A 24,816-nucleotide genomic window follows, 5' to 3' on the forward strand; every position below is an offset into this window, starting at 1 on the left:
GACTCTTTGAAGGTCAAATGGAATACAGATTTCTCCAAAACTATCTTGAAAGAAAATATTAAGCATACATTGACTGAAAGAATGAGATACATGAGCAGGGATGGGGCACTGGACTACTAAAGAATGATTCAATAGAGAAATGGTTTGCACTATGACATGAAAAGAAATCAAATTCTTGAGATAAATTCCTACTCTTTGATCTCTCAGTAAAGTCTGCCAGAAGTGAACTAGGGGCAAGACATCCGTGATGCGATGAGCATATTTCATTTCAGTCAGTTCAGCTTCAAGAGAGTTTGAAAATTTTAGACAGTATACTAAAAATAATAGAAACAATTATTTCATGCCACATCATGTTAGCTCTCATCAGCAGCTTTTTATTATACAAACATGACAAAAACAATGTAGGAAAGTAAAATACTTGTACATGAGGGAAGAATGAAATATAAACATTGTTGCAACCATTAGCTTTGATACACAATTTCACCTATCAGTAAAGGTTTATTGTAGACACAGGAAAGGTTTATTATAGATGGACTGGTGCATATTCCATGCCAGGCACTTGCAAACTCTCTCTCATAATAAGAGCTTTACTGGTGGCTCAGTGGTAAAGCGGAGAAGGCAATGGCACCCCACTCCAGTACTCCTGCCTGGAAAATCCCATGGACAGAGGAGCCTGGTAGGCTGCAGTCTATGGGGTCGCTAAGAGTCGGACATGACTGAGTGAATTCACTTTCACTTTTCACTTTCATGCATTGGAGAAGGAAATGGCAACCCACTCCAGTGTTCTTGCCTGGAGAATCCCAGGGACGGGGGAGTCTGGTGGGCTGCCGTCTATGGGGTCCCACAGAGTCAGACACGACTGAAGCAACTTAGCAGCAGCAGCAGTGGTAAAGAATCCACCTGCAGTGCAGCAGATGCAGGTTCAACCCCTGGGTCAGGAAGATCCCCTAGAGAAGGAATTGGCAGCCCACTCCAGTATTCTTGCCAGGAAAATCCCCTGGACAGAGGAAACTGGCAGGCTACAGTCTGTTGTTGTTCAGTCGCTAAGTCATGTCTCTGACTCTTTGCAACCCCATGAATTGCAGCATGCTAGGCTTCCTTGTCCATCACCATCTCCTGAAGTTTGCTCAAATTCATGTCCATTTAGTTGGTGATGCTATCTGACCATCTCGTCCCCTGCTGCCCTCTTCTTCTCTTGCCTTCAATCCTTCCCAGCATCAAGGTCTTTTCCAATGAGTTAGCTCTTTGCATCAGGTGGCCAAAAGTATTGGAGCTTCAGCTTCAGCATCAGTCCTTCCAATGAATATTCAGGGTTCATTTCCTGTAGGATTAACTGGTTTGATCTCCTTGCTGTTGAAAGCACTCTCAAGAGTTTTCTCTATCACAACAGTTTGAAAGCATCAATTCTTTGCCAATTAGACTTCTTTATGGTCCAACTCTCACATCCATACATGACTACTGGAAAAACCATAGCTTTGACTCTATGGACCTTTGTTGGCAAAGTAATGTCTCTGCTTTTTAATACACTGTCTAGGTTTGTCATAGTTTTTCTTCCAAGGAGCAAGCGTCTTCTAATTTCATGGCTGCAGTCACTGTCTGGAGTGATTTTGGAGTCCAAGAATATAAAATCTGTCACTACTTATACTTTTTCCCCTTCTATTTACCATGAAGTGATGGGACTGGATGCCATGTTCTAGGGCTAAAGACTATGGGGTCACAAAATGCTGGACATGACTTTGTGACTAAACAACAACAATAGCAAGAAGAAGGGCTTTATATATCAATAATGAAATGATTGGTTTCTACCTAGTTCCTCCTTTCTTGTTGGTAGTCAATTCTCCTTCCAAGTGCCACAGCTGAAGAAGAAGTAAATGAAGGTTGGTAGTCAATTTCCAATTGGTTGGGGCATCCTCTATGTCTATAGCCATAGTATCAAGTGGTACAGATTGTTTAATAATTTGACTCTCACCCTTGAACCAAACACCCTCTGTTTTCTTATAAGATGTAAAATATCAGTGCAATTTCAAAGGATAAAATATGTACATAATTTTATTCAACATTTTACATTATGCTACAGATATGTACAATTTCAATAATAAATTAAAAATAAATGAACAAAATAAGTCCTTCCTTGGCAGACAACGTGGTCTCGGTGACATGTTTTGACTTTTATCTTTATGAATCCATCCCAACCAAGATCCTGAGCATCGTCTTGCCAGGAGAATTTCTTTTGGCAGCACATTTGAAATGCTGAGTGCTTTGTTGCCTCTAAGCCGCGGAAAGATGTTTGTTAATAATAGAAATGCGGAAAAGGATCAGCTGCAATCAAGAAGTGTTGATGAACATTTGCACAATATGTACAAAACTCTTCAAAAATTCTTTGATACTTTTTTCCTCCAGTTCCTCACATTCTTTGCATCCCAATTCTGTTTTATTCTGCAAATAAAAAGAAAGGATTAGATTGGAAAATCTAAAATATGCCTTTCCTGTGAATAGCATATCCTTTGAACCACATGGTGAGGTGTCCAGACAAAATACTTGGCAGATTAATTACCATATTAGGAAGAATTAAGGCAAAAGAGAACTGGAGAGATTTGATAAGGACTGATTTTTTCCTAGAGTGAATTAAGGACAGTGAAAAATATAATTGAAAAAGAAAAAAGATCTACTGAACCACAAACGTCTTGCTTAGAGGCCTTCAGTAGTTTCTGGTCATCTACCGCAGCATGAAGTCCCTGGCCCCCTGCATGGCATGCCGCCTCTCCTTGAGCTGTTCCTTACCTATTTCTTTCACTTTTTCCACGGCTCAAAGATTCAGCCCTAGGAACACTGGCCTCATGCCTTTTGGTCCCATACATACATGAACCTATTAGGTGTTTCGCTGTCTGCTTTTCTCTCTTCCTTCCACACTTCTATTTTAGCTACAACCACTCACACTTAAGATCACTCAGGTGCTGTCTCCACTGGGAAGGCTTTTCTGAACTCGGGAACTCCCGAGGCTGGACTAAACGTCCCATCTCTTCATTCTAAGAACTCCGTATTTAGGCTCGCTCTCATATCACATCATGTGTTAGGCTGATATTAAGGAGCTTTATGCTTCTCAGACCACTGTTTGCTCTAGGCTCTTCCAGGAAGTCAAGGCTATGTATTGTTGCTTCGCAAATGGTCTGGCACATGATATTCGCCCAATTATTATTGGCTAATTTGAACTATTTTGATGAATACCATAAATTATTGTACTGTAAACACAGTTTCTACAAGTGTAGCAATCTACAAAATGAACTTTCCAGGGATCATCTGAACTGTGAAAGCTGTTTCAGGAAAAATCAAAATGAGATTTTTCCATCCATTAGGCATTTAAAATTCAAATTCACCAACGTTTATCAAGCACATACCCTCTGCCAGGTGCTGTCATATTCCATATAATGCTGTCCTATTTGATTCTGAAAGTAATCATGTCAGATAGGAAGGCAGAGATAGTAAATGACTCATTTAGTTGATATAATCAGTGAAATTCTCCACGTCCAGGTCTTCTGACTGTGCATTCAGGCCACACTCTGTCATGATGAGGGGGACTATAAAAATGCACATTAAAGAGTTCCCCATTGACATTTGCTATGAATTATCTGTTGCATGGCCCAGCATTTCCACCAATAACAGAGAGATAACATATCACAAGAGTATTTTAAACATTAATATATTCATTTCAGAAATAGATGAGAATCCTAGTACATGTCAAGCATTGTTCTAGGAGTTGGGATACAGCACTAAAAACAAACAGCAAAAAAATGGAAACAAACACCTGCCCCTCTGAAGCTGAAATTCTACGGAAAAATCAGACAATATCCAGCAAGCAAAATATATAGTATTTAAGATGGTGGGACATATAGAGAAGTGGGTAAGGCATGTTGAGGTAGGGACGGGATTGCAGTTGTGAAGAAGTGACATTGCTATGAGATGGTGACATTGAAATAAAGACCTAAAGTAGCTTGATACTTTAGGGAAAATCAATGGTGTCCAGCCACACTAGCTCAGGGTCTCTGCTCTTTCAGTTGCCTCTGACTGAACATACTTCCCCATGGCATCCTTGAAGCTCATTCTCTCTCATGTTTTTGCCAATTGTCAGTTATGTAAGCAAACCTTCTCTAGAGCCTCAGTCCCCTTCAGTTCAGTTCAGTCGCTCAGTCATGTCTGACTCTTTGCGACCCCATGAATCGCAGCATGCCAGGCCTCCCTGTCCATCACCAACTCCCGGAGTTCACCCAAACCCACATCCATCGAGTCGGTGATGCCATCCAGCCATCTCATCCTCTGTCATCCCCTTCTCCTCCTGCCCCCAATCCCTCCCAGCATCAGAGTCTTTTCCAATGAGTCAACTCTTCGCATGAGGTGGCCAAAGTACTGGAGTTTCAGCTTTAGCATCATTCCTTCCAAAGGAATCCCAGGGCTGATCTCCTTCAGAATGGACTGGTTGGATCTCCTTGCAGTCCAAGGGACTCTCAAGAGTCTTCTCCAACACTACAGTTGAAAAGCATCAATTCTTCGGTGCTCAGCCTTCTTCACAGTCCAAATCTCACATCCATACATGACCACAGGAAAAGCCACAGCCTTGACTAGATGAAACTTTGTTGGCAAAGTAATGTCTTTGCTTTTGAATATGCTACCTAGGTTGATCATAACTTTCCCCTGACCCGCCTCTTTTGTGGCCACTACAGTTATTAATAAACACTTGACCTACTATTTATTTGCTTATTGATTACTACGTGTTTCCTCCTTCTGTAAGAGCAGGAAGAGTATGTTTGTTTTAACTTCTGCTATCTTGAGGGCCTACAATGGGTCCCAAAGCGTATTTGTTAAGTGAACAAATTATGATGATGGCTTTGTTTGTTTATGAAACTTCTTCAGTCCACTTTCCTTTGGCCACTAGTGTTTTGCCATACAATCCATGATCGTCTGTACTTCAGGGCCTTGCAGAGCTGATGCTCCAGCCTAGCATAGGGGTCCCTGGCATTTGCTCTCCAGGAGCCCTATACTGCTCTTGCTACCTAGGAGTATACCTTATACTCCAAGTATTCAGATTTTTATTATTATCTTTCTGCAACATTTATCCTTTGAGTAGATAAGAAGGTAGACTCTGGAGAGAAATTGCTCGGGGATTCCTGGCTCCTCGTTTTATTAACTGCATGAATTGGAGAAAGAGATGCAAGCTCCCAGAGCCCCAATTTCTTAAACCTCAAATAGAAACAATGATAACCATATCTCACAGATTGACTGCAGGAATTCAACGAGTTACCATCTGACCTTGGAAGAACAGTATCTGGCACAGAGTAATAACCCAAATATTACTCTATGGGTGCTCAACAATTGGGCATCAGACATGAAGAATCTTCCCTGTTGGCTCAGACATAAAGAATCTGCCTGCATGCAGGACATCCAGGTTTGATCCCTGGGTTGGGAAGATCCCCTGGAGAAGGAAATGGCAATCCACTCCAGTATTCTTGCCTGCAGAACTCCATGGACAGAGGAGCCTGGTGGGTTATAGTCCACAGGGTCGCAAACAGTTGTACAGGACAGAGTAACTAACACACACACATGGACACACACACGGACACACACACACACACAGCCCTGTGTGCACTGAGGCACACTGTGGAGCTGTAGGAAATGTGTGTTGAATGAATAAATCAATAAAATGCTTAGGATTGTGTGCACAGGAGTGATGGTGCAGCTTCTGGCAGCCATTCTGCTGGAATTAACTCCTTTTCCCAAGTGCTCCCTCCAAGGGTCTCCTTGTCCATTCCCATCCAGCTAATGATTTCCCCCAGTCAATCCAAGAGCATCTGATGCAACTCTGGACAACTACTGGATAACTCACCTCAATAGAAGATAAATTGCTGTTTGCTAGCATGGTAAGATTTTCTATTATTTCATAAATGGTGGCATTTTTGGACTCGTGTAAAATAACTCGTAACTCCAGGAGAAAGCACTGCATCGCTGTTACTTTGCAATTGGGCTAAAACAGAATTACAAAGAATCATTTTTGAAAACAATTATTTTCCCATTATTTCAGTTTCACACAGATGCAATTCTGATTTTGTAAAAAGTCAATCCAACTATTTTATAAAAAAACACAATACTCCTAAGACGTTTTACATAGGAAACAGCTTCACTTATTTTTCTCTTTTGGCTTTGAAATCAAAACCAAAACAAACTGAGAACAAAAAACAGTCAGGAAAGATGGGGATGCTGTGCAGAAGAAAGAACATAAAACTAGAAAATGTAGAAATAATACGCCACTTTTCCCCACTAAGCACATTTCCTCTGTCTAAAGGGGTGATAATATTGACCTGGAACTCTCAAAACATGAATATAGATGGTGCATATGGAAGAATTTTTTAGAATCAGACTGCATTGTTAACATTTTAAATATTGGTAGCTGCTAATCATCCTATTCCTGCAAGTTCCAGTGGCACACATGATTCCAAGAAATTTCTTAGAAAAATCAAAGCAGGAGTATGGCCTATGTACAGGCTGGCCAAATCAGAAAGGTACTTTTCAGGTCCCATAAAAATACATTTCCCAAGATGATTACTTTAACAAAAACCTAAACTTCAAACCGAAGTATTTAACCAGCGTGTGGGGAATTTGATAGAGACTGTCTGATTTCTTGTTCTCAATGCCATGCATAGTGCCTGGAGCTCTGCAGGCACTTGGCAAGTGCTTACTGAATGAATGAAGGAGGGAAGGAAGGAAGGAAGGAAGGAAGGAAGGAAGGAAGGAAGGAAAGGACACAGCCACCTAGCTGGCCCTGGAAATACTCCTTATCCTCCCACAGCCGCTGCTCTGGATTGAAAGGGTAAATACTGTCAGCATGTCAATAAAATAAATAACAACTAAAATATAAATAATAAAACTGAGGTTCAGAAGTATTTAGTGTCTTCCAAGGCAACAAAGCTAGAAAGTGGCTGAGTCAGGGTTTAAATCTAAATTTCGGTCTCAGCTTCTTGCGAGCTACAATCCCAGGAGCAGCAAGGTTATCTTCTTACAAAAACAGCAATCTCAGGATTCTGAGTGTTGGCGGTTAATTGACTGCTTTCTACTTTGAAGAAAATGCAAAGAAAAATGGAAAACATGTTGAAGCCAAAAAAGGAGACTATTCTAGTGCAGCAGTACTATATCCAAGTGATTGATAGATACCTGTTTCCCCTCCCCACCTAATTTCTGGCTGTGGCTTCTTTCTAATGCTTAAGAAGTCTCGGTAGGGTAAACCTTCTATTTCGGAGGAGTTCTAATTAAGGAATAATAGAAGACTCACTGTTGTGAATACACACAACACAGAGTTTGTTTTCCATGAAGAGAAGATGTCAGGGATTTGTGTCTTGGTTTTAGTAACCAATTAAGAGAGAATGGACCTGCAACTCAACAGAAATTCTATATGCCTTAAGCAATGTCAGCATATTAATGAAGCGATTTAAGATCATTTTTGAATTCTGATAGATTTTATGGGTTGTGTTAGTTTCTTTTCTCACATAAAGAATAACCAGTCAGAATCCTTTTCTGACAACTGTAGTGATTCAGGCAAAATGTAGAACAGGAATATACTTAAACAATTTGTAAAAAATATGATTAAAAGTGATAGCACTGGATAAAATTGATATGTTGGATATTGTTAAATTGACTAACTTGATTCTTGAATCAATTGCATTGTGTTTTACTTGCATCATAGAAATATGTACTATGTTTTGTTTGACATTGATAGAAAAAGGCTTTTTTATGTCTTGATTTGACAAGGATGCTACAATGTAAATAGTATCTATGTAGCTCTTTCTCCCTACCATGCTATAATTTCAACAATTGCATATAAAATTCATTGATCATATGAACATCCGAACATTAGATTTTAAAACTATACATGTTTCAGTAAATTTATAAAAATATATTTCCAAGCCTTTGAACATTGGAAAAGACAGCAATGTTGAAAACAAAATATACTCACATGAGCATCACTTTCAGTATATAAAGTGGCATCCATATGTATAGACTGAAAAGAAACAGAAGCAATATGAGAAACTATTCCCTGCTTTAGATATAATGGGAACAACCTACTGAAAACATTAAATTAAACTTTCTAAATTAAAGTCTTTATTTTGAGATAATTTTATTCATGTGAAGTTATAAGAAAAATACAGCAAGATCCTGTGTGCCCCTTCACTACTTCCCCCAGTGACAATGTCGTGCATCAGCAGTTCACTGCAGTCGCTCAGTCACGTCCGACTCTTTGAGACCCCATGGACTGGAGCACGCCAGGCCTCCCTGTCCATCACCAACTCCCAGAGCTTACTCAAACTCATGTCCATCAAGTCAGTGATGCCATCTAACCATCTCATCCTCTGTCGTCCCCTTCTCCTCCCACCTTCAATCTTTCCCAGCATCAGGTCTTTTTAAATGAGTCAGTTCTTCACATCAGGTGGCCAAAGTATTGGAGTTCCAGCTTCAACATCAGTCCTTACAATGAAAATTCAGGTCTAATTTCCTTTAGGATGAACTGGTTGGATCTCCTTGCAGTCCAAGGGACTCTCAAGAGACTTGTCCAACACCACAGTTCAAAAGCATCAATTCTTTAGTGCTCAGTTTTCTTTATAGTCCAATTCTCACGTCCATACGTGACTATTGGAAAAACCATACTTTGACTAGATGGACTTTTGTTGGCAAAGTAATGTCTCTGCTTTTTAATATGCTGTCTAGGTTGGTCATAGTTTTTATTCCAAGGAGCAACCGTCTTTTGATTCCATGACTGCAGTCACCATCTGCAGTGATTTTGGAGCCCCCCAAAATAGTGTCTGTCACTGTTTCCCTAATTTTCCCACCTATTTGCCATGAAGTGATGGGACCAGATGCCATGATCTTAGTTTTCTGAACTTCGATTTTTAAGCCAACTTTTTCACTCTCCTCTTTTACTTTCATCAAGAGGCTCTTCAGTTCTTCGCTTTCTGCCATAAGGGTGGTGTCATCCGCATATCTGAGGTTATTGATATTTCTTCCGGCAATCTTGACTCCAGCCTGTGCTTCATCCAGCCCAGAATTTCACATGATGTACTCTAGATATAAATTAAATAAGCAGGGTGACAATATACAGCCTTGACATACTCCTTTCCCAATTTGGAACCAGTCTGTTGTTTCTTGCCCAGTTCTAACTGGTGCTTTAAGCCTGCATACAGATTTCTCAGGAGGCAGGTCAGGTGGTCTGGTATTCCCATCTCTTTCAGAATTTCCCATAGTTTGTTGTGATCCACACAGTCAAAGGCTTTGGCGTAGTCAATAAAGCAGAAGTAGATGTTTTTCTGGAACTCTAGTGCTTCTTCAATCATCCAATAGATGTTGGCAATTTGATCGCTAGTTCCTCTGCCTTTTCTAAATCCAGCTTGAACTTCTGGAAGTTCACAGTACACATACTGCTGAAGCCTGGCTTGGAGAATTTTGAGCATTGCTTTGCTAGCATGTGAGATGAGTACAATTGTGAAGTAGTTTGAGCATTCTTTGGCATTGCCTTTCTTTGGGATTGGAATGAAAACTGACCTTTTTCAGTCCTGTGACCACTGCTGAGTTTTCCAAATTTGCTGGCATATTGAGTGTAGCATTTTCACAGCATCATCTTTTAGGATTTGGAATAGCTCAACTGGAATTCCATCACCTCCACTAGCTTTGTTTCTAGTGATGCTTCCTAAGGCCCACTTGATTTCACATTCCCGGATGTCTGGCTCTAGGTGAGTGATCACACCATTGTGATTATCTGGGTCATGAAGATCTTTTTTGTATAGTTCTTCTGTATATTCTTGCCCCCTCTTCTTAATATCTTCTGCTTCTGCTAGGTCCAGATCATTTCTGTCCTTTATTGTGCTCATCTCTGCATAAAATGTTCCCTTGGTATCCTAATTTTCTTGAAGAGATCTCTAGTCTTTCCCATTCTATTGTTTTCCTCTATTTCTTTTCAATGACCACTGAGGAAGGCTTTCTTATCTCTCCTTGTTATTCTTTGGAACTCTGCATTCAGATGCTTCTATCTTTCCTTTTCTCCTTTGCCTTTACCTTCTCTTCCTTTCTCAGCTATTTGTAAGACCTCTTCAGACAACCATTTTGCTTTTTGCATTTCTTTTTCTTGGGGATGGTCTTGATCCCTGTCTCCTGTACAATGTCATGAACCTCATTCCATAGTTCATCAGGCACTCTATCTATCAGATCTAGGCCCTTAAATCTATTTCTCACTTCCACTGTAAAATTGTAAGGGATTTGATTTAGGTCATACCTGAATGGTCTAGTGGTTTCCCCTACTTTCTTCAATTTGAGTCTGAATTTGGCAATAAGGAGTTCATGATCTTAGCCACAGTCACCTCCTGGTCTTGCTTTTGCTGACTGTATAGAGCTTCTCCATCTTTGGCTGTAAAGAATATAATCAATCTGATTTTGATATTGACCATATGTAGATGTCCATGTGTAGTCTTGTGTTCTTGGAAGAGGGTGTTTGCTATGACCAGTGCATTCTCTTGGCAAAACTCTGTTAGCCTCTGACCTGCTTCATTTTGTATTCTAAGGCCAAATTGCCTGTTACCCCAGGAATCTGTTGACTTCCTACTTTTGCATTTCAGTCCCCTATAAAGAAAAGGACATCTTTTTTGAGTGTTAGCTCTAGAAGGTCTTGTAGGTCTTCATAGAACTGTTCAACTTCAGCTTCTTCAGCATTACTGGTGGGGGTATAGACTTGGATTACTATGATACTGAATGGTTTGCCTTGGAAATGAACAGAGATCATTCTGTTTTTGAGATTGCATCCAAGCACTGCATTTCAGACTCTTTTGTTGACTATGATGGCTACTCCATTTCTTCTAAGGGATTCTTGCCCATAGTAGTAGATATAATGGTCATCTGAGTTAAATTCACCCATTCCCATCCATTTTAGTCCATTGGTTCCTAAAATATAGATGTTCTCTCTTGCCATCTCCTTGTTTGACCACTTCCAATTTGCCTTGATTCATGGACCTAACATTTCAGGTTCCTGTGCAATACTGTTCTTTACTAAAGCATCAGACTTTACTTCCATCACCAGTCACATTCACAACTGGGTGCTGTTTTCTCTTTGGATCCATCTCTTCATTCTTTCTGGAGTTATTTCTCCACTGATTTCCAGTAGCTAATTGGGCACCTACTGACCTGGGGAATTCATCTTTCAGTGTACTATCTTTTTGCCTTTTTGTACCATTCATGGGGTTCTCAAAGCAAGAATAGTGAAGTGGTTTGCCATTTCCTTTTCCTGTAGACCACATTTTGCCCTGCATAACATGGCACAATATCGTAATGAGGAGATTGGCATGGATACAGTCTACCCACTTTGTTCAGATTTCACCAGTTTTTGTGTGTATGTGTATAGTTCTTTACAATTTTATCAGATGTGTAAATTCATGTAACCACTACCATATTTAAGATACAGAACAATCCATTACCATAGGAAAGATTCCGTTACTCTTTTATAGCTAAAATCACCTTTCTCCCAAAACATTCATATTCCGCCCACCATCCTTCTATATACCGTCAACCATTTCTCTGCTCTTCATTCCTATGATATCATTTCAAGAATATTATATAAATGGAATCATACAGTAAGTAACCTTTTGAAACTGGCTTACTGAAAAAGTTAATAGACTTTATTTTTTAAGCAGTTGTAGGTTTGCAGGACATGACCAGAAAAGTTCCCATATGGCCCCAGGCCCCTTCCCAAGTTCCCCCTATTATTAATACCTTATATTAGGATGGTACATCTATTACACCTGGTGATTCAATATTGATACATTTTCAGCTAAAGTCCAGAGATTACATAGGGTTCACTGTTGGTATTGTACACCTATAGTTATTGAAAATGTGTAATGACATGCATTGATCATTATTGTTACATACAAACTAGTTCCAGTGCCCTAAAAATCACCTGTTCTCCAGTCTCTCATCTGTCCCTTTTTCCTAACCACTGGTAATCATTGATGATTTTATCGTATCCAACCTTTTCCAGAATGTCACATAGGTGGAATCATACACAGTATATGGCCTATTTTGATTGGCTTCTTACACTTAGCAAATGGGTTTTAGGGATCCTCTTTACCTTTTCATGGCTAAGTGGCTCATTTCTTTTTATCTACTGAGTAATGTTGCATGTATGGATGAACTACAGTTTGTTTACCCCATTCGCTATTTTTACACAGTTGTGTGTGGATCTCCACTGAAACCAGCTGATCTGGAGATTCTATTTGGGGAGCTTGTATATGGTGAATTCAAAGTATTTAGTAGTTATAGGAGAGTTCACATTATCTATTTCATCTTGGCTACATTTCGATAGGTTGTGGTTTGTGAGAAAATTGTCCATTTCCTCTAAATTATCAAATTTATGAGAATCAAGTTGCTCATGGTTTTTCTTTGGCATCCTTTTAATGTTTGTAGGTTCTGTAGTAAGACCCCAGTTTCAGTCCTGATACTAATGGTATCTATCATCTCTTATCTTTGTCAGGATTTCTAAAGGTTTATCAATTTTATTGATTTTTTCCACAAGTAATGAGCTTTATATTTAGTTGATTTTTCTCTATTGCTTTCCTAACTTGAATTTCATTACTTTTTGTTTTTGTCTTTATTACTTCCTTCCTTCTGCATGGATTAGATTGATTTTGCTCTTCTTTCCCCAGTTTCTTGAGGCACTAATTTAGATTGGTGATCTGAGATCTTTCCTCTTTTCTAACGTAATCATTTAATTTTATCAGTTTTCCATTCAGTAATGCTTTAGCTAAATCCCACAGATCTTCCTATGGTGCATTTTTGTCTTCATTCAGTTCTATACTTTATATCCTTTGAGACTTGCTCTTTGACCCATGCAATATTTCTAAGTGTATAATTTAATTTCCAAGAGATTTTCCTGTTGTATTTATGTAATCAACTTCTACTTGAGTTCACTGTGGTTGGACAACATATACTGCATGATTTCAGTCCTGATAAATGTGTTCAGGTTTATTTTATGGCTCAGGATACGTCCAGTCTTGGTGAGTGGTGCCTGAGAAGAATGTTTATTAGCTGCTGTTCTGTGAAGTGTTCTATCCATGACATTGGATACTCTTGGTAGACTGTGCTATCCAGTTCTTCTATATCCTTTCTGATTTTCTGTCTAGTAGTTCTGTTTGTCACTGAGGAAGTGCTAAAATCAACTATATTTACGGACTCATCTGCTTCTCCTTTTGGATCTATTATTTGTTTTTGCTTCTTCCATTTTGAGGCTCTGCTGTTTGGTGGGTACACATTTAAGATCATTATGTTTTTCTGGTGATTAATCTTTTTTACCAAGGTATACTGTCTCTCCTGACTCTAGTAATTTTATCTGCTGTTAAGTTTGCATTCTCTGATATGAATATAGCCATTTCTGATTTTTAAAATTATTGTGTGTATGACTGTGTGTGTGTGCCTCAGTTTCCTAGAGCTGCTGTAGCAAGGTACCACAAAGTGAGGGCCTTCAACTACCAATTCATTCTCCTCCAGTTCAAAGCCAGGGATTCCACTGAGCCTGTTCCCTCTGCAGGTACTAGAGAACTGTCACTCCTGGCTCCCCAGCCCTTGCCACATCGTGCCAGTCATTCCAATCTTCTTTGGCTTGTGGCTGCCTGTTCTCACAGGGCCTTCTTCCCTGTGTCTGTGTATCCTGTTCTCTTCTTATAAGGACAATAGTCAAGGATTTAGGGCCCACCTCGCCTCACTGTAATCTCACCCTAACTGAGTATACTTGCAAAGACTTGTGAGGTCTAGGTGAATGTGAATTTAGGGGTGGACACTATTCAGTCTACTACAGCATGACATATTCTTTTCCCTGTCTTAATTTCAACCTACCCATTTCCTTGTAGACAGCACAAAATAAGTTTGTATTTTGTCAACGATTTGGCTGATCTATGTCTTTTTGTTAGTATTCTTTTTCTCCTCTCCTTCTAGGATGATAATGCCAGGAAAGCTGGCTCTTTTATTGTCCCCAAAATCCCTGAGGCTTTATTTACTTTTTTCTAATCTGTTTTCTCTCTATTCCACCCTCGAGTTGACTGTCTTTCCTCTGTCATATTCATTCTGCTAATGAGCCTCTTCAGTCTGTTTTATATCTCAGCTATTGTATTTTTTAGTTCTGTAATTTCCATTTGCTGTGTTTTTACATATTGTATTTCTTCGCTAAGACTTTCTGAGTTGTTTTCCGTTTTATTTTCAGTTGTTCCAAGGATATCCACAGTTGCTTGCTGGTATATCTTCCCGATGGCTGCTTTGAAATTCTTGTCAAATAATTCCAACATCTAATCCATCTCAGTTTCAGAGTCTGTTTCAGACGCTCTTCTCATTCAAGTTGTGATTTTCCTGCTTTTTGGTTTGAAAACTGAGTTTTCCATATATCCTGGTATTTAGGATATTATGTAAGGAGACCCTGGTCCTACGTAAGTCTTGGAGTTTAGCGTGCAGCCACTCTGTGTAGGCTCAGCACAGAGGTGCTGCCCTAAGTTTGTATGCTGTGATTCCAATGATGGTTTAGTTTTCAGAAGCTTTGTGGGGCAAATTTGGAAGGTTTGGTACACCTGTTGCCCCTGAGACGCTCACTGGTCCTCTTGTGTTGCCTGCACAACAATACAGCCCCTATTTCTCTCCTCTACAAGTTCTGCCAGAACAACCAGGGTCTCCAGAGGGGGTTTTCTAGCCATGGCACAGAGAGTCCTTCCCTGGGTCAGCCTATTTCCCCTACAAGGGTCACCAAGCCACCTGGCTTTTCTGCTAACAAGCCTCTCCAGTCTGTTTTCTATCTGGAGGATATATCAGGTATATATCTGACAGGAAAAGGGAGTCTCTCTGGCCTGTGGTCACAAAGAACTCTTCATGCTAGGCCACTCATAAATTGAGGTTTAAAGGTAATTCTATCTGAAAATTCTAAATAAAAGATTTCATTGGAGGTTCTATGAGGCATACAATTCTACCGAAACATTATTGTTTTATGTGATATTTCATTAGGACTGACAGCAAAACACGGGTGTAACAGACTCCATAGCAATTATACAAAATAGTTTATGGAAAAATGAGTACTTACTTGAATAAGATGCTCAATTGTTTTCAAATCATTTATTACATACTGCCAGTTTGCTTCTGTTTTGGGAAGACTTGCACTGATACAGCTGAAAGCAAAACCAAAGAGCAAAGCATTTTGAATGAACATAATACTGTCTTGATGAATACTACTGGCAAAAGAGCAATCAAGACCTTTTTATTCCAACAAGTGAAAAAATGACTGCTATCTTTGCCTTTGTGCCTCGTAGATGAATATAAACACTGAACATATAGTACAATTTTGGTGCTTTACGCTAGCTTGATGACCAACCTGGATTACAGAAAAATCTAATTCAGAGGGATAACTTATATATACTACTACTACTACTAAGTCACTTCAGTCGTGTCCGACTCTGTGCGACCCCATAGACGGCAGCCCACCAGGCTCCCCTGTCCCTGGGATTCTCCAGGCAAGAACACTGGAGTGGGTTGCCATTTCCTTCTCCAATGCATGAAAGTGAAAAGTGAAAGTGAAGCCGCTCAGTCGTGTCCGACTCTTCGAGACCCCATGGACTGCAGCCTACCAGACTCCTCCGTCCATGGGATTTTCCAGGCAAGAGTGCTGGAGTGGGTTGCCATCGCCTTCTCCAAATTTATAGATAAGCTGGTGCAATTTATCACATTGAAAGAAAACATCGCTTGATATGTGGCAGTGCCCAGAATATGTTTTTGAATAAATTTTACTTTCCTTTAAGTAGAAGTCCCACCAGATTTTTAAGTCTAAGAGGGTAAAATCATTAAATAAGCAATCACTTTTTTCATGTAAGGATTTTGACAGTAAATATATGCCCCTTACATGCACCTTATAGCAGCTTTCTCCATAAACATTATGGACTCGGGCCTAGTCACAAAACTAGATCATACAACTTACTTAGTTTTGTAAAATGGAAATTTAATATCAGGACAAAAGATACACACACTGACCAAGTAACTGAAGAATAATTCTTAGAGCTTCTGGAAAAATAGTTGCTCCCTGACGGATCCAGGACAGAAGCATGCAAGCCAAAACTATTCTGTTTTTGAGAGGAGGAGTTACCTGCACAAACCTATGGTTCCCCATAACATGAAGGCATTGGCAGAATAAAACTGAACTGCAAGTCAGATCGCAAAACTACAAGTTGGGTGAGTGCAGTTGCTTCTAACAGAGAAGGAAAAAATTAATAGGCATGGCAAAATATAAATGTTTATTAGGAGGAAAATCAAAAGGCCTAAATGAAGAAACAAGTGTTTCAAACTGAACTAAGATAGGGCTCAAAGGATAGGAAGAGTCAATGCCAGGGGTAGATAAAACAGAGAAGGTGATGGCACCCCACTCCAGTACTCTTGCCTGGAAAATCCCATGGATGGAGGAGCCTGGTAGGCTTCAGTCCATGGGGTCGCTGAGAGTCAGACAGGCCTGAGCAACTTCACTTTCACTTTTCACTTTCATGCATTGGAGAAGGAAATGGCAACCCACTCTAGTGTTCTTGCCTGGAGAATCCCAGGGACAGGGGAGCCTGGTGGGCTGCCATGTATGGGGTCGCACAGAGTCGGACACGACTGAAGTGACTTAGCAGCAGCAGCAGATAAAACAAAAAAGTAACATGGGTAAGCCCTCAATATCTATTTTCTTACTGGTGTCAAAATCACACAGGATGTTAATAAAGAGTTTCCTTCCAAGTTTAGTCAGATACCAAGAAGTCCAATTTATTTGCAGGATGTAATACTCATTTGGAATTTTATAAGAATATAGAAATTCTCTGTAGGATGTTTACCAAACCTCCTCTGAATCTCCATAATCTGCTATCACACCCCACATACTGAGAACCTAAAGATTTAAGCAATGAACATGAACCAATTTAATAGAGAAGATATTGAAGAACAATGATCCTGGTTATTAACATGATGATTCTATGCTGAAAAATAAAATTACCCCAAAATGAAGACATGAATGCCAGCCTCTGTTAAAAAATGACTGTTCAGAAGTAAACACAAGTAGCACTGGATGGAAGTACTTCTCAAATATGGTTTCTGAAAAATAAAATCATAGACAAAGTGGTTAAACTTCTCAGTGAAAAAATGAGATTCAAAATGATACCTTATCATATTTTTAGGTTCCAAAATATAAATATATCAAACTTTCAGAATTCCTTATTGGAATTAATGAAATTAGAATGTATCTTTTTTGCTTTCTCCCCTACTTTCAACTTTGTCTCCTACATGCAAAGTTCTTTTAATACATATTTCTCCAGATGCATTTCAATAATAATGATGCATAGAAAATATGGTTATTTACTAATTTACCTATATGGTAATATAATTTGTTTCTATAATCCTTAACTTCCTTCTCATCCTTATTTCCTTTTTTCTTCTTTTTTTCTTTCTTCCTTTTTAATTGTCCAACATACTTCATGTTAGTTATATGAATTACTAATATAGGTACGCTAGTTATATCATAATTTCACATAACAATATGAAAATTAATTACATATTAATATCATTTGGAGACAAACTGAATAGAAATGGAACCAACCAAAGATACTCTATGCTATCTTAAGACTTGATATATAATACATTTTCTGGGTGATTTAGGAAGATTACTTATCTCAGAACTTCCTGGAGTTTTGATATTTCCGCCTGCCTCTTTCATGTGATCAAAATCTTTATAGTTTCAGAGAGCAATGCTTTTTCTATTTTTTGGCCATGGGATCTCAGCCCCCTAACCAAGGATCAAACCCACAGCCCCCTGCATTGAAAGGCAGAGTCTTAACCACTGAACCACCAGGGAAGTCCCCAAAGAGCACTGTTGACTTAACTTCTAAGAATCTGTGCTCCATGTTATTCACACTGAAAGAATGAATAACAGCTAGACCTTGTTTTCAAAGACTACACAGCTTATTGATTAGACATTTAAGGAACAAAATAGAGTGAGATAAGTGAAAAACAACATGAAGAGCACATCACGGTGTTAATAGACTTTAAAAACCTAGTTTATTTATTTTCAAAATAAGAATAACCCATATGTCAACAGACATCTGTGACATCCCAAAATCTCCAGAGAAGAACCATATAAATTATTATGAAGTATCTGAGACACAAATGACCTTTTAAGAAAAGTCCATATACTATCTTCATCTAGTTTTTCTTACCAAAATTCTCATTACTCAATGCCAGAGTAAATCTTTCAGTATCGAAGAAGAGCTGGCTATGGCAATGGGTTTCCAGCAGCCATCCATCCAGAATACTTCCTACAATACAACCCAGAGTAAAGAGGATCCATTAAAAACACAAGTGGAGACACCGGGCAGGAGTAACATGGGGTGGGAGAAGAAAAAAAAATAAAAAAATAAAAAAATAAAAACACAAGTGGACTAGTAGGGGGAAAGAAAGGGAAGAGAATTAACAGTTATTGAGCACCAACTTTTTCAGTCACTCTGTTACTTAGAAATGTGTATCTCATTTAATCATCAGAACAATCCTATGACGGAGGATTAGCAACTTTTGGGTGAGCCGCCCAGGCCCCACAGGAAGTACAAGACAGCCATGATTTGAGACCAGGTTTGTCTGATTACAAAGCCCAAGTCCTTTCCACTATATTAGGTTCTTGAATTGACTGAATTCCAAAGACATATTAATGAAAAGCTGACAGCCAAATACCTTAATGCATATAAACTACTGACTATTAATATAATTTACAACAGAAGTAGCTACTTCTATAGACATTGAATAGATGTCTTCAGTCTTTATATCACTGTTAACTGAAACATCATTTGAGAATTTCATAAGTAACAAAACCCTGTTTTCTTTAATTCAAAGTGATTAAGTATATGAAGATTACACATTCCCATATCCAATTCCACTTTATTAAAAAAAATTAAAACCAAAATATATAAAATTTAAACAACTATTTTGGCCATCATTCTAAAATAGTGTGTATTTGTTGACTTCCCCTTCAAAAACCAAAATCTGCCATGTCTCTCAACGTAAGTATTCACTGCAATTAAGTTTTGTAGACTGAAATAATTATTTTATTTTCATATGTTTTTGAAATGTAAAAATGATTACCTTATAATATATGATGTATAACTCTTTAAAAGAAAAACCAGAATTTAACTAAGTATTAAAAAAGAGAGTGTAAGTATATTTCCAATAAAAATGCCATCTATTCCACAACAAAATATTAAGTCTAATCTTCCTATTACACGTAATCTAAGCCACCCATTAATCAGTTTAATTAAAGCAACCTGTTACTCTCATCTTAATCATTCTCTTTGTCTATGTTATCTCACTGCTCCAAATTATTTGCAAAACTTTAAAATTATCTTCACCATTTCATTCAAACTCTTTTAAATTCCCTACTTCCTTTTTAGTTGTAGGATCCCCCCACTCCACATTGTTCAAGAAACAGGATTTCCTGAGCTGGGACCAAGCAGTACAAAGGGTGATACAATTGTTAATGAGGCCTCATGAAGCTGCTTGAGTAAGCACTGAGTATTTCAATCCTGGGCTTTTGCATCAGTGAGTCTCCACACATGCAGGATGTTAAAATCTTACCAGTCAGACTTTCACTGTCCTGCCCACCTACCAGCAGCTGGTGTAAGTCAAGGACAACTAACAGCTTTAGTCAGAATGCTCCATGCCAAGTATGGTAGAATAAGTAGGAAATGACCTCAAAGACTTCTAACAAATAATGATAATAAAAACCAGTGTTAACTGAGGATATTTCTACAGCTTTGTTAATTTGGTAAAAGAACTGACCTGGTTTTCTGGCTGACAGACAGATTTTCATAACAGCTTTGGAAGTTTTGACATTCCATACTTCTGTGGATCAATAACTTTACTAAGAATGTGAGTGTGTGTAATCCAGGAGAGTAAAGATCCAAAAAGGTAAAATACTCTGTAACTTTCTCTTTGAGTAAGACTCAGTGTTAACATTTAATATAATTAACACTCATGATGGCAATACTAATTAGAGTAGGAATTGTTTACCAAGTGCTTTTAAGTCTACAAAATTATTTCATATACATTATCATATTCAATCCTGGCAATATCTTTATATGAGAGATATAACTCTTCTTTTGCAGTGAAGAAGTTGAGGTTCTGAGAGGTTAAGTGACTTGCTTCAGATAAATGTCATACATGTGGCTATCAAAATTCTACCTCACAATCCAGGTTGCACAGGTAGAAGAGAGATGCAAGAAATAATAAACTCTGGTTGAGAAGTGGAGGTCCTTACTATGGAAAGCAGCTGATCCATCCCATGTGAATCATAAAAAGTCACTGCTCTCTGATAGTGTACAAACAGGTCTTTCATTTGTGGTTGCCAAGGGAGAGGGAGGTGAGAGAGGGATGGACTGGGAGTTTGGAATTAATAGATGCAAAATAGTATACACAGAATGGGTAAACATCAAGGTCCTACTGTAGAGCACAGGGAACTATATTCAATATCTTCAGATAAACCATAATGCAAAAGAATATAAAAAAGAACACATATGTTTATTTATATACGTGTGTGTGTGTGTGTGTAACTGAATCACTTTGCTCTAAGCAGAAATTAACAAGATGTTGTAAATTAACTGTACTTCAATAAAAAAACAAACATGTTCGAAACTGTTGTGATGTGAAACAGAACTCAAGTCCTTTCACAAACATCATCTCATTGACCCCTACAAAGTACCTGTTAGATAAAAGAGGCTGAAATCAGTTAATTACTTTCTGAGACTAGAAGCGTAGTGATGAAATAAACTGTCCACTTCCTTATAAAGTTATATTTGTGGAGAACTATGGCAGCAGTGTTTAATCCTGGCACACACTTTGCATATGGTCATGAAAGGCCCTAACAATCAGCATCTTTGAAGTGTCCATTCACCTGTATACTTAGATCCAAGAATAAAAAAGACTAAATCCAAGCCCTACTCTCAAAGAGCTATCAGAGTTTAAGCTGATTTTTTTTGGACTCCTGAGACAGGGTCTTACTGCGGGGCACTCCCTGAACTTATGGCAGCAATACTGTCTATGTCACTGCCTAAGAGATAGACATCGTGAAAAGTGGACAATCCGCACAACGGGGTGGCTCCAGTAGCTTTAATTCTGGAGTGACTTGTGAAAACAATTGTAAATATTCTGCGTGCTAAGTTGCTTCAGTTGTGTCTGACTCTTAGTGACCCTACGGGCTATAGCCTGCCAGGCTCCTCTGTCCGTGGGATTCTCTAGGCAAGAATACTAGAGTGGGTTGCCATCCCTCCAGGGGGTCTTCCCAACCCAGGGACTGAACCCATGTTTCTTAAGTCTCCTGCATTGGCAAGTGGTTTCTCTACCACTAGCACCAGCTAGATTGGAGAAGGAAATAGCAACCCACTCCAGTGTTCTTGCCTGGAGGATCCCAGGGACGGCGGAGCCTGGTGGGCTGCCATCTCTGGGCTGCACAGAGTCAGACACGACTGAGCGACTTAGCAGCAGCAGCAGCAGCACCACCACCTTGGAAGCCCCTATTCTATACCAGTAGTAGTTTTTCCCAGTGAGGAAAAACAATCTAGCGTACTGCTGTTTTCTTTTGCTTTATTCTGTTTAATTATTTACCTGCCTAGTCACACATTTAAAATAAACTTAAATAGACTCTGCAAGAAAAGAAGGGCTATAAGTATTGGTTTATTTGGTACACATATTCAGCTAATCACTCAAAAAAAACTAAAACCGAGGGCAGACCAAGGTTGAATGCTTACGTGGAATATAAAAAATGTAAGATTACATGGCTGTCCTTAACCATTTAGTATGCATTTATTGAGTACTTACTACTTGCTGGACGTTTCGGTATGACCAAGGCATTCCTGTTCACAAAGCAAATCAGTGAACACAGAAGCACCTTGGTTTCAGGAAGAAAGATGGACTATATATAGTACATATAAGTAAATGGATTATATATTTCATTAAAGAGTGGCTAAATGATACAGGAAAAAGAAAACAGGTAAGAAGGACAAGGTTGCAACTTTAAGAAGGGTGATGTTCCAGAAGTCAAGTGAGAAAAGTACATTCAGGAAAAGGAAATGAAGAGCCTGTCAGATGTGCTGACAGGTCAAGGAAAACACAGACTGAGTGCTTACCAGTGTGCTTAGCAACATGAAGGTCATGGGTGACACTGAAAAGAGCACTTAAAGGGAGTAATAGAGGCAGAAGCCTACATGAAATGGGCATCAGGGAAAGGGAAAGGATTCTAAATTGCTGGTGCAGACAATGTTTTGAAGAATATTGCTCCAAAAGGTGATAATAGATGGTAGAAAGTGAGGGAAATAACAGCACATTTGTATGCTGCCGTAGAAACTGATTATGGAAGAGAGGGGGACAGTTGTCAGAGGGACATTCTTAAATAGGGCTTCCCTGGTGGCTCAGATGGTAAAGAATTTCCCTGCAAGGGAGGAGACCCGCGTTCAATCCCTGGGTCAGGAAGATCCCCTGAGGAGGGAATGGCTATCCACTCCAGTATTCTTGCCTGGAGAAGTCCATGAACAGAGGAGCCTGGCAGGCTATAGTATATAGAGTCCCAAAGACTTGGATACAGCTGAGCAATTAACACACACAAGAGAGGGAAATGATTGTCAGAGTGATATTCTTGAATAGGCAAGTGAGGATGATATCTGGGATATTGTGATTTGTAATATATATTTGGTCTTCATTCTCATTTCTGGCCCACAGCTCCTAAAACCTTAGGAATTTCTAGTGATGAGGGCGATAAGGAGTCTTTGAGAGTGATGAGATCTTTTATTATGATAATGAGGTGACTTTTGGACTCCACCCAAGAATGTGGGCTGGTTTCAGGGAGAACCAACTATGTGATCAGAGAAGGCCATGGCACCCCCACTCCAGCACTCTTGCCTGGCAAATCCCATGGACGGAGGAGCCTGGTGGGCCGCAGTCCATGGTGTCGCTAAGAGTCGGACATGACTGAGCAACTTCACTTTCACTTTTCACTTTCATGCATTGGAGAAGGAAATGGCAACCCACTCCAGTGTTCTTGCCTGGAGAATCCCAGGGACGGGGGAGCCTGGTGGGCTGCCGTTTATGGGGTCGCACAGAGTCGGACACGACTGAAGTGACTTAGCAGCAGCAGCAGCAGTACGGGAGTATAAGAGACATGTATCTAGGTAATATTGCTTTTTTTTTTTTTTTTTTGTAATTGTGGAGCTTCATAAAGGAAGGGTTAATGGAATCATGGGGCTTTCCTGATGGCTCAGTGGTAAAGAATCTGCTTGCCAAGCAGGAGATGTGGGTTTGATCCCTGGGTGGGGAATATCCCCTGGAGAAGAAAATGGCAACCCACTCCAATATTCTTGCCTGGGAAGTCCCACGGACAGAGGAGCCTAGTGGGTTACAGTCCATAGGGTCACAAAGAGTTGGACAAGACTTTGGAACTAAATACTTCAATTGAATCATATCTTGAAGAGAAGATAGATTTTAGATATGAGCAAAAGGAAAAACAACACTTTAGGTGGAGAAAAGAGCCTGACAAGGACTTGTGTACTCAGAGAAAAGTGAGTCATTTGATAACGGTGTGAAAGTAATGGGAGGAAATTGTAAACAAAACTGTCCCTATTGTATATAGCAGGAGTCAGTAAACATTCTCTGTAAGGGGTCAGATAGTAAACGTCATGCTTTATAAATCTTGTAGTCTCTGTTCAACTATCTAATAAGGCTGACACAATGTGAAAACAGCCATATACAATGCATGAATGAATGCGTGTATCCAGTACAACTTTACTTATCAAAATAGACTGTTGATGGATTTGACCCACAGGCCAGCCTCTGACACGTATGGATTCCATAAGCAGTCCCAATTTCAGTAGAGTTGAGGAAGTGATATCTGTAACATCTTAAATTGTCCTGTCATTAAGTGTACTGGCATTTTTTCAGTAACTTCTTTCAAGCTGATTTCAACTGACACCAATATTATGAAACTTTCAAATAAGAAATTTCTTAAACACACAATCTGTGTTCAATATTAAGGCTAAAATAATCCAATGTGAACTATCTTACCATGAGTTACTACGGTGACTTTTAAAAATTACTTCCATTTAAAAACAAGATTTGGTGCCCTGGGATGACCCTGAGGGGTGGGATGGGGAGGGAGGTGGGTGGGAGGGTCAGGATGGGGAACACATGTACACCCACGGCTGATTCATGTGAATATATGGCAAAAACCACCACAATATTGTAAAGTAATTAGCCTCCAATTAAAATAAAATAAATAAATAAAAATTAAAACAAGATTTGAAGTTGGCATTTAATTTTCATGACTCCACACAATATGTTTTTAAGGCCTATGAATCACAACAGTTTATCAAAACAACAAAAATAAATGATTAAGTAAGATGTTTTTAGTATTTAAAAAATGCTATTTCATATAAGACCTGTAAAATAATATACATATATATTTTAAATAAAACAACATGAAGTTCTTGGAGTACTTAAATTGCTTAACTGTCCTGAAATGCTTCCAAACACATCACAGCCATTTAAATATCACACTGTCAAGGACAATGGTAGTTATAAATTTTGGACCCCTTAGTTGCCATGACAACTCAAAAGGCCTTAACTAGACAGACGCTATTACAGAAAATGAATATAGAAACACCTAAGGTAGTTTATCATCAAAGACAACAATGATGCATGTGTGTGTGTATACATGGTAGTTGTTCA

The 24,816-nt window shown here is 39.1% G+C and overlaps 1 protein-coding gene across 6 annotated transcripts in view; it reads right to left on the reverse strand.

The window, feature by feature from the left end:
* Positions 1 to 353: 353 nt before the first annotated feature.
* Positions 354 to 24,816, reverse strand: part of IL15 (interleukin 15) — a 95,319-nt gene continuing 70,856 nt past the window's right edge. For 3 of the 6 annotated variants that reach the window (XM_015475375.3, XM_015475376.3, XM_005217529.5), the window contains 6 exons: positions 18,276 to 18,374; positions 17,060 to 17,157; positions 15,131 to 15,215; positions 7,997 to 8,041; positions 5,876 to 6,013; positions 354 to 2,436 (listed from right to left, as the gene is read on the reverse strand). In XM_015475375.3, the coding sequence (XP_015330861.1) occupies positions 2,326 to 2,436; positions 5,876 to 6,013; positions 7,997 to 8,041; positions 15,131 to 15,215; positions 17,060 to 17,157; positions 18,276 to 18,287 (489 nt within the window). In that variant the 5' untranslated portion in view covers positions 18,288 to 18,374 and the 3' untranslated portion in view covers positions 354 to 2,325. Of the gene's footprint in view, positions 2,437 to 5,875; positions 6,014 to 7,996; positions 8,042 to 15,130; positions 15,216 to 17,059; positions 17,158 to 18,275; positions 18,375 to 24,816 lie in introns of those variants that run through there. The other 3 variants (NM_174090.1, XR_009490943.1, XR_009490942.1) reach the window with 3 other exon arrangements.

This window comes from Bos taurus, chromosome 17, assembly GCF_002263795.3.
Source record: "Bos taurus isolate L1 Dominette 01449 registration number 42190680 breed Hereford chromosome 17, ARS-UCD2.0, whole genome shotgun sequence".
In the NCBI taxonomy this organism is placed as follows: Eukaryota; Metazoa; Chordata; class Mammalia; order Artiodactyla; family Bovidae; genus Bos; species Bos taurus.